At 38.4% G+C, this 10,525-nt stretch overlaps 1 protein-coding gene and 1 long non-coding RNA gene across 2 annotated transcripts in view; one reads left to right on the top strand and one right to left on the bottom strand.

Annotated features, from left to right (window-relative positions):
- LOC110011990 lies at positions 1-1,187 on the top strand. Its single transcript, XR_002287087.1, has 2 exons — positions 1-297; positions 402-1,187. It is a non-coding gene; the product is annotated as an uncharacterized LOC110011990 (long non-coding RNA).
- The window catches only part of LOC105161497 (regulatory-associated protein of TOR 1), an 11,419-nt gene continuing 3,742 nt past the window's right edge, over positions 2,849-10,525 (bottom strand). Inside the window, exons 6-23 of the mRNA XM_011079196.2 lie at positions 10,475-10,525; positions 9,436-9,590; positions 9,167-9,311; positions 8,984-9,062; positions 8,718-8,819; positions 8,198-8,281; positions 7,991-8,101; positions 7,169-7,522; positions 6,848-7,034; positions 6,052-6,666; positions 5,520-5,852; positions 5,318-5,441; positions 4,936-5,063; positions 4,700-4,845; positions 4,475-4,576; positions 4,091-4,176; positions 3,723-3,807; positions 2,849-3,588 (exon numbers count right to left, since the gene is read on the bottom strand). The exon at positions 10,475-10,525 is cut by the window's right edge and continues 104 nt beyond it. Coding sequence (XP_011077498.1) covers positions 3,250-3,588; positions 3,723-3,807; positions 4,091-4,176; positions 4,475-4,576; positions 4,700-4,845; positions 4,936-5,063; positions 5,318-5,441; positions 5,520-5,852; positions 6,052-6,666; positions 6,848-7,034; positions 7,169-7,522; positions 7,991-8,101; positions 8,198-8,281; positions 8,718-8,819; positions 8,984-9,062; positions 9,167-9,311; positions 9,436-9,590; positions 10,475-10,525 — 3,226 coding nt within the window. The 3' untranslated portion in view covers positions 2,849-3,249. The remainder of the gene's footprint in view (positions 3,589-3,722; positions 3,808-4,090; positions 4,177-4,474; positions 4,577-4,699; positions 4,846-4,935; positions 5,064-5,317; positions 5,442-5,519; positions 5,853-6,051; positions 6,667-6,847; positions 7,035-7,168; positions 7,523-7,990; positions 8,102-8,197; positions 8,282-8,717; positions 8,820-8,983; positions 9,063-9,166; positions 9,312-9,435; positions 9,591-10,474) is intronic.

Below are 10,525 nucleotides of genomic sequence, written 5' to 3'. Positions count from 1 at the left end.
ATGTACTCTCAATTTCCCCTATAAATACTTGCGAAGAAAACTCAAGAGAAGATCGAGTAGCTAGAGCTATTACTCCTTGGACATTCAACCTATTACGCCCTCTCAACCCTTACACCCTACCAAAACAGAAAAAAAAAAAAAAAAAAGAGGATCAATACAACTATATTCAAGTGCTAGCTCTATATATGTCGAGGCTGAGAGATCAGTAGGTTGTATTTGTGCGTTGTTCATGAGAATCAAAGTTGAGTGCTGAGCACGATGGAGAAGCAGGGCACGTGCATTTCTAACTCATACACGGTACCATTCTTGGATCATTCTGCGCTCATGAGTTAGTTCTTCATGTGCCCTCCTTCCCCATCATGACCACTCAATCTTATTTCTATTTTGCTGTTATGATGAAGCTGGGGCAATGGCGCATCTTAAGTTTTCTTGTCATCCGCCCATCGTGTCTGCACAAACACTGCTGCTGATATGTTAATTGCAGCATATCCGGTTATATATTCCCAAGCTTCAAATTCCAGGTAGACTAATCTGCACAACATTTTTGTCTCTGAAATTTCATTTCCATTTCCCTTAAATTAATGGATATTATTATAATCTCTCTGGAGCTAGCTAAAATTCAAAACCCCAATGATTGGAACTCATTATCAAGCTGTTTTTGTGACATGAGAGTGAAATTAATTGTCAAAAGAAGAAGATAACAACGAATCTAGTGGTGTGTATTAATTATATATGATCAGATTCTGTTGTTGAAAAAGTAAAATATATATTATCGAGCTAGCTAGAGTAGTACGTCCTGTTGTGAGGCAGCACCATTAGAACACGTGATTGTGGATGAAAGTGAAGCACACAGTTAATGGGTGATGTGTATGGTCACCATCTCCCTGCTCATGACAACTTCAACAATCTTCAACTTGACATATAGTGCATCTGCATTATCATTTTCCGAGTATCTCCCAATATTTTCCAGTTTGTTGAACTGGATAATTAGCTTTTAATGCTGGAACCACAACTTGTAATGCATACTAGATCTGCACTGCAGCCTATTAATTTTTCTGCGTAAAATTTTAATAATCATATTACTTATACTCAACGTTAATTGACATATAGGGGTATATATATAATGGCTGTGGGGCCTCGATCCAATTTCATATCCATCAATGAATTTTATGGCTTTTTTATGTTGATTATATCTTAATCTTTCTAAGGAAATTCATGATCATGTGTGCTATATCTTTCTCCTTTTCACCTACTAAAATGGCTGCAGCTATCCCATCATAGATATTCAAACCTCAAATCTCAATCTTGGCTGGAGATCAAAAAACGGAACGTGCACTAGACATATATATAGACGAGGTGTGCTATATGTTGTTGATCAAAAATTAATTATTCATTCTGCCTATAAAAACTAATGTTTATAAGGCCACCTAGCTCAAGCTAGTGATATATGACTACATCCAAGCTTGATATGTGAACAACATTAATTAATTAGCCGATGATTATACCCATAAGCCACGAAGAGGACTGTCTTAATTCGTCTTACGCACTGGACATTTGTGATTAGCAGTACGTAAGCTATTCTACAGCGTAAAAGATGACAGAAGATCAGTACAAGAAAACAAGAAACATCAAGACAGAAAAACAAATAAAAAGCAGAAATTACCATTGCGCAGAAGTATACTTGAGATTCTCCTGTTGCTAGCAACCATATATTATTTTGTTCAAAAACATATATTTGCACTTATGGCTGGAAGCCACTGTTCATATTGAAGTACTCATTCTGACTTTAGTAGCTTAACTTGTGCCAAACTGTCAACGCACGAGGAGCAAAGATATGTCATTGCATGCCAAAAGATACTTGTTTCCAATGTTGTACGTGTAATAACCAACTTGTTATTTACTGGGCCTGCTAAGTACTTGCACACTCAGTCTTATAAAAGCAACTTTGGAGAAGCATGATATTTTCTTGTTTCAACTTTTACAACTTTCTGGTATGTTCTCATGTTAATTCTTACGTGAGATCTTCGGATTATCAGAACCATTATTGTCAAAACCTATCATCCTTTGAAGCAGCATGCCACTCAATGTTTTTACACTACTCAAATTTTAATTTTCAGAACAGTTTTGGGCTGCATGTTTCAACAACGTAGCGCACATATCAGCCCCACATGAGCGTAGTTTCCTCTGATCCAATACAATTTGTGGTAACTAGCACAGTTGTCTTGGATGGCCCATTGCCCTTCCCAGTTAATTTTCTCTATGATCAGCAACTCATCCCCTGGAGTACTGCCATTCTAGATCCAAAAATCATTAATCCCACTTGTTAATTAATTTCAATAGAATTGCAAATCATTTTAACATAGGCAACAGCAATCAAAATTCTGCGTGGATCTGTAGCTTCCAAGCCGTTTGCTGTACGTAGATGGTTATTACCAATCTTTACTTGGGCACCATTTTCGATATTCTGCTTCCTTTCAAGAAAGAGAGGCAACTGATTCTGATCATTTATGGCTTCAGTCGTAGAGATGGATAAAGGCCAAGGTTGCTCCTGAAATCAGATTTTTAGATAAATTTGACCATAACGAAGTTGAAATTTCCTGTTCGAATAGAAATCATTCAAGATCACATGAGATTTAATCAGCTTTGAATCGTAACAACCATCTCCTCCCTAAAGACTACTTTGAGAGGCTTGTCGGAAAATTTCAAATTGTCACCACTCGTTTGCATGCGACCGAGATTAAGCTATATCATTGGGCTCTCACTGAATTTAGCATAAGGAAACATAATGGGTAATACGCTGAGACAGTTATACAAGAAGAATTATACATGGGACATGGGAGAAGGGAGGTTCTGCAGTATGATAAAAATAATCATAAATTATATATTAACCAGGACCTTTTGAACTGTACAAATTGAACAAGGTGTTGGCCCCGTAAAAGCAGCACGAAAAGGAAAGGGCAAAAGAGAAAACAGAAGATGAAAGCACTGTAACGCATTCTAGAAATAGAGCAAACTGACCCAAAGAAAATTGGGAAGATAAAAAAGATATCTACACCTTTCTTTACCTATGAACAGATTATTTGCCGAAGCCTCCACAGAATGATTTGATTCTTCTTTTCTGAGTGATCCAAAGGAGGCTTAACCAATATATGGTACACCACCATCAAGTGCGAGCCCAAATGGACCTTCAATCATGTAGTTGTCAACTACCATTATAAGAGGATTCAGGAAGAAGATTTAAGTGTGCGTTTATCTTTGTGGAGAGATCTCATCGGCATATATTGAAACACAAGCATCAGCTGCACCAGCAGCAAGAAGTACTTGATAGGAATGGAAGGTGAGGCAGCTAACAGATCCTATCTTCTGGGCCATGAAAGTGGGGTAATACCGTATAGTGCCTAGTTGATCACCCTCCAAATTGAAGACTTTGATGAGTTGCTTGGCTGAGCCACTAGCAATAAGGGGTGCATGCCGATGAACAGCTAACGCTGTAAGTGATCCCCTATGAGCATCAATTGTAAGGTATGTACCTTTTGCACATCTCATATCAAGAAACTGAATATTTCCAGCTTGTGATGCACTCACAATCTAGCAGAGAGATACAGAACAGATGATATCAGAGGGCATCAACACAGTAGAAACACAAATAACCACTATATCAACCAACAAAACTAACCACACCACGTGAGGTAGTGAGGTGGGAGTGGAGAGAGAGAGATCACCTTTGCTGGTTCAAGGCCCGGTAGGAAGCCAATCCCAACAACTCTTTCGACTCGTTGAGTGTGAGGTCGAGTTGAACCAACAAGCCTGTATAGATCAGTTACAGTCAGTCACATGTCGAAATAGTCCTGAATCCACACACAATGAACTCTGCCGAACACACAGTCCACCACGTGCGCACTTATGAACAAGTAAAAACAAGCCAAAAGCCAGCTTAGAAATAAGAATCATCTGTTGCCATGAAGCAGAGAAAGGCTTTTTATTGAGAAGTCGTCACTACAGGTATGCATCACAAATTAAAATTCGGCTGAGATTTCTGATTCATCAAACTACACTCAGATGGATATCATCATAGAAAACAATTTCTTACATTTCAGGAGTACGAATGTCATATAATCTGACATAACCATCCACAAAACCAGCAGCAAATTGACCTCCATGAACTTGAGAGACAGCCTACATGATGCATGACCAAATCAATTAATTAGCATATTCATAAATAGATGGTGTATACTACAATACAAATAGGAGATATAGCTGTTTGAGATCACTGAAAACCTCGACACCATTATCAACAAGAGAATACTACAATACAAAAAGGAGATATAGCTGTTTGAGATCACTGAAAACCTCGAGCAATTTTCTAATGTTTAATATAAGGACCATTTCAAAAGCAGTAGAATAAAAAAACTGAACGTGTTTTCTCAATATAAGACATATATCAGCTCTGAGCACGCGGAAAGTTAATACCCACCAGTGACGAAATGCTGGAATCTGATGTTAACGGAATGGTACTGACAAGTTGCTCTTTGTCCAGATCCCAAGCCATGATAGATGAAATATCACCGGAGGCAAACTATGCATTGTGAGACAAAGGAGATGCAGCGTAAAATCATAGTAAGTATAAATAGTGCATTCATTCAACTGGGTTACTGACTTGGAAACTAAACACACAAATCATAGAAGAGCTGTTACATACAAGATATCCAGACTGCTGTTGCCAGTCCACAACAGCATTTACACTGCGCACACCAGGTCTGTGACCCTGAATAGAAGCGAAAGCAGTAACCAATTTCTGCTGTCCCTTTGCAGTGTAATCTTTCCATATCCGTATATTTCCATCATCTACATTAATGAAAGCAGGGTGAAATCAGCCTCGGTTAAAGTCAACAAATCTGTAAGCAACTGCCTAGCAACTTGAGGTAAAGGATTTACTTGATGCAACAAGAAGCAAGTTCTCATCTAGCTCATTTACAAGGCAGAGCTTTGAAACCCCTTTATGGTCGAGGTAATCATGGTTATCAAAACTGTTAAGCAAAGTTGCTTCCTCGTAATTCCATACCCTAACAGATTACAAACTAAAAAATCAGTTTACCATATAAATGTCATTAATGATTAATTAGTTTCAACCATTTTTCAATTATGTCAATCAGATGATTTCTCAAATCAACTGTTCATACTAATTTCATTTTTGCAGATACCCAAATAGAAGGTAACAGTAACCAATGTAAAATGTTGTGCATGATACTGTCAAGTTGACCGTAAACCAGCAATGTACTGAAGGTAATGCATAGAATAATGCATCAAATTTGCGCACCTGATCCTTTCATTTTCATCTGAAGCAATCACAACAGGTGAAAATGGCTGCAATAAAGCAGTTTTGGTGCCAGTTTCAAATTTCGTATCCCAACTGGCAATTTGATTATGCAATTTACTCACGGCTGCAAGGAAAAAGAACATTAAAAGATAGCAAGTGGCAGGTGGGTGCTGGCTACTTCACCCATCAGTTAAGAACTTACAGGAATGTTGACATTTCACTATATGGTCAAGGGCCAATTTCTCTCTTTCTTCTCTTCTAGCGATTATATCTTCACTATCATCCACTGGGGTAAGGAGTGGCTTTGAAAAGTGACCAGAACTCCAGTTATAGATTGTTGATTGTGGAAGAAGACTACGTTCTGAAACACCACATGATCCAGCAGAACCTAAAAGTGGGTCAGCCAGGCCAGAGTCTGGAGAATTAATCAGATGTGGCCTAAACTCCAAGGAGTAAACCCTCCGCATTCCCGTCAAGTAACTTGCTCTAGGAGGACTAACAGGAGGGGTTCTAAAAGTCAGTGGCAAATGGCCTCCTACAATAATTAAGAAACATATATCAGAGCAAATCGTATGAATCTATGGAAATTGACAGAATTAATGAAAAACGATAAACAACAAAATTACAAACAATGGCAGCACAATTACAGTTCAATTTTAGGTTTTCTTTTGTGGGCTCAACATGCATAGGTGTCCTACGCAATAAAGCATACAACAAAATATAAACAGTCTTACCTCCATTTAATTCAAACCAAGAAGATGAACGAGCTAATCCAGTAAGACTAGTGCTTGCAGTAGTAGTTGATTCACCTAGACGAGCACTTAAACCAGCAGACTTGATAGATTTTGCAAACACTTGTTCAACACCAATAATTGATAACAATCGCCGTCCGAGGCTTGCAACACGTGGTGATGGGTCCTTCCCAAGAGTACACATAGCTAATACACATTGTGAATATAGTGCAGTATCTACTGGCCTTTGCCTTGAATGGTTGACAACCCCATTGCCACCAGAGTCATTAAGTGCCCCAGAGTCAGAATGTTGAGATGAATCATCAGAGAGAGGAGATCCATGCATTAATCCAGGCATAGCAAGTGGGCTACTTATGGATACTCTCCCATCACGAGCCACCGCCTGGCTCTCATTCCCAACCCGTGATAAAGGAGCAACAGGAGATGGAATTATACTTCCATGTGGAATGTGATGGGTTGGAGTTGAGTTGCCACTACCAGAACCCTTCATCGCCAAAGATGGTAAGGAAGTAAGCACAGAGTTGGATTGTGGCTTCCCATAAGAAGCAGCAACTGACTTTAGATGCTTGTTGCGGCTAAAGGCAAACCGAGACAGAGCTGAAACAGGATTCGTGTTAATCCACTATTCAGATAATAAAATGTAGTTCTCCAAATATTCAGGAAAATATACGTCAAGGAGAACATTGCCGAGGGAACATTAAGAGAAAAGAAGAACTCTTTTACTAGAAAACAACTGAACGATTACAAAATTCATAGACCACAATCAAGTAGCACATACCCACAGCAACTTCAGCTCGCACCAGTGGGCTTCCATCGGAAACAACATTTAAGAGACTCTTAATAATACCAGCTTCAGCAGTAACTTTTTCATCATTATCACCATCCTCATCTCCAAGACCATCTCTTGATGTGTCAAACCCAACATCAAGCACAGTGCCTAGTGCAAAAACAGCTGCTGCCCGGACCTTAAAGAATGTGCTTTGAAATTAAAATGTGTAGACTGAATGAGAGAACGTCGTTTAGAAAAATGCACAATCTCCTGTTAATTTCTGTTATTGGAATAAGCGCATTAGTACTACAAGAATAAAATGGGACAAACCTCAGGCTGGGGTTCAGAAAGTAATGGTGCAAGAATAGCAGGGGCATCAGCGTGCAAACCAATCATTTGAGCCTCCACAAAATCTTCCCACAATTTTCCAAGGCACAAGCATATCCATTGAAGAAATAGAGGTTCCGTCTGTGTCTCAGCTGAGGACGAGCCATGGAGGTGTTGTAGGCAGATGTGTGCAAGACCAGCTTCAATGCAGGCTTCTTGACCTCGCCTGTGACCATCTACAATGACGGCCAAAACAAATGCAGCCATTGCACGTTGCTCTGGATAAGCTTCAACACTGTCAAGAAACCTAATGAAGTATGTGTGCCCGCCATCCTTTACGAGATCAACCTGACAAGACTATAAACACGCAGGAAATCCTTTTAATAGTTCAACATATTCTGAAATAGAGATCATAAACTGCATAAACAAGGGTGTGTGTGCTTGAGTGCAGGTAGGTGAGTGAATAGGCAGCTGGACACACAGACAGAAAGAGAAAGGGACGAGGCAAAAGAATAACATGAAATATTATACATCAAAAAGTGTTCTCGTTAACATGGACAAATTTAGTGGAAGTCCATGCTTAAGATTAGATTTGAGTGGGAACTAATTCATTTAGAGGATCATTTCCTGTGATTATTTCCAGTACTTACCATGAGAGGAAGACAGTTATGTTGATGAAAAGCTTCTCAAACAGACAATATGTTCTGAACTTTCCCTTCTAAGTACTTCATTGACACAACAAGGGTGATATGCCCCAAGGAGATTACACTTAAAAAGACAATAAGGAAAGGGGGAAAAGGGAGGAGAAAAATTCCCTTAATATACCTTATCCAGCGCAAGGATCTTTGTCCAAATGAACACAAGAATCTGTCGAAGCTCTGGAGTGGTTGTTTGCAAAAGCTTCAAAACATAAGGAAATATTCCCACAGATAATGCCTGAAAAGGGAAAAGCAGTATAAAGAAATGTCAAGTCATGAAGTTGTGCACTGATTAATTAACAGGATAATTAACCAGGAACCCTGCATAGAGTACCAAATCCACGGCCCACGGCCCCATATCCAAAAATCTACCAAGAAGTACCAGAGCACGAAATCTATGGCATTGACTGAGTAAAACCTGAGGAACAAGAAAGAAATAGGACTGATTTCAACAAATCATTCTAAATCAAAAATGTGAAAGTATGATTACTTAGCATCGGTAACTAGAAACATTATGAGCAACTTCAAGAAAAAAGTGTATTTATTGGTCTAGTCCCATAACGCTTGCATATTCCACCAAAGACATTTCAGGACAAGAAAGCAAACATCCAAGAAACCTAAGGCACGAAACAAGCAATGACCATAGAATAGCAATTGTGCCACGTAAAAAAATAATTTATTTACACCTTTTAACTACCCAAAAGAAATAATTACTTTTTTTCTCATCATAAAACGAAACAAAAAACCTATAGATCATAGAAAACTACGAGAGCTACATCCAAGAAATCTTAACTTTTACACAGAAAGTCAAAAGCTACAGCCTAGAATAGACCAGTAGCACCAAAACTACCCACCTGAAGAACAATAGGCAACTGTTCAGGGGGCTTTTTATGTTCTGATCCATGATCTAGCCATACTTCAAAAGCTGTTAACTGCTCTGTGAAAAATGGGCTAGGCTGAAGAAGAAAACAAAGAAAACATTTCAATTATCATGATTTCTTAATTTAATTCAAGATGAGATAATCATGTTTACTTCTGCACTAATTTTTACAGAATCCATCCAATATAAACAATCGGTTGGTAAAATGCAAACTAAAGAGCGCCATTCTATCAAGGATACCTGGAACTCTGCATTCGGGTTCTCAACCAAAGTTGGAAGCTGGGCAAGGCAGATTTCAGCAGCCATATCCCAGGCATCCCTGAGAGCCCAAGGATAAAAGATGCAGCAGATAAACAACTGCATTTCAACCAGGAAAAAACACAGGGCCGGTAGATGCGCACAGGAAGAGTATAATATTATTACCACATATGATGCTGATGAGTAGGCGGCAACATTGGATATGAAATTGGTGAACAATTCGCAGAGCGCATTATCCTTTCAGCAAGCAAAAAATTCCTGAACAAACTGGCAACTAAAAGGTCTTGCCTGAACAATCTCTGGAATAAATCTGCGAATTAAAAATTGACCTTACCTTGAGATTACAATTACATACACCACGTTACTAGAAAAATATCAGAGACACCATAAAAGTATAGCAAAAATTGCATGAAATTAGATCTCTATTTAATTACCTTGTGGAAGTACATTCCAGGCTATAGTGTCGGTTACAGCTGTGAATATCCAGTTCAACTCTCCAAGAAGGGTCTTCCGATCAGTTTGGCGGCCAGGAATTCTATCTATCAGTGAATGATCAAAAGACTCATGGAGCAGTGAGCGCGTGCAAAACCTGATGCAAAGAATTTATACAATTACAAGCAAAAAGCTGTTAGAAGAAGAAAGTGTAGACACAGAAGAGCAATTTGAACAAACCAAAAAGAGCAAAAACAGAAGTGGTTATCTACAATTCTACATATCACAAAAGACAGTTCCCAGAAAAAAAAATAAAAAACAAAACAAAACATAACAAAAGTGAGCTTAGCAATTACCAAATTACCTTATCAAACATTAAGATAAAGAGGAAGACATATAATATCATACATGCAGAAGAGGCAAGTCATGCAGCACTACAAATTTAATCATGTTCAGAAACCTCTGAGTGAGAGTACCAGCAAATATGTTGACAAGGTACAGACACTGAGCAGATATAGAGAACAACTTAACTATCTGAAAAAGACAGATAACAGCAATTAGTAACCAATAATGCAATATATAAAATAAAGCAGAATGATGAAAATTGGTTGCCGCAAACTTAACACACAATTTGTTTTCGGGTTTAAAGTTCCAGCAACTAAGATCTAGAGAGCAAGACATATTCCGTGGAACAATTTCTTATTGTTAACAAAAATCTTTCCCTTTATAATAGTGCAAGTCTTTTGTCCATTTCTTCATTTGCAGTTTAGCACTCAGAGAATGAATTTGGGCAATAGGATTTTATGCCAGTGACCTTCAGGGCATTATAAAAAGGATGCCTAGAGTTAAATGAAAAGTAATTCATGTTTTTAACATCTCCAAAATGCAGAGAAGCTTCTAGTGACAGTAGTAAAGAGATCTTACAGCAAACAGTAAGTCACGAACTGATGTTAATCTTCAAATTTACCAAAAAAGAGAAAGAAAGAAAGAAACAGACATGGCACTCAATGAATACTTATAGAGTCATGAGCTATAGATCACCATCTTAGTGCCATTTTTATGGGCGTTGTGAGGCAGGAAGTAAATACATCA

This window comes from Sesamum indicum, linkage group LG5 (genome assembly GCF_000512975.1).
Source record: "Sesamum indicum cultivar Zhongzhi No. 13 linkage group LG5, S_indicum_v1.0, whole genome shotgun sequence".
NCBI classification, from domain to species: domain Eukaryota; kingdom Viridiplantae; phylum Streptophyta; class Magnoliopsida; order Lamiales; family Pedaliaceae; genus Sesamum; species Sesamum indicum.
Note: the sequence above shows the minus strand (reverse complement) of the source record. Positions and strands in the feature narration are given on the sequence as shown.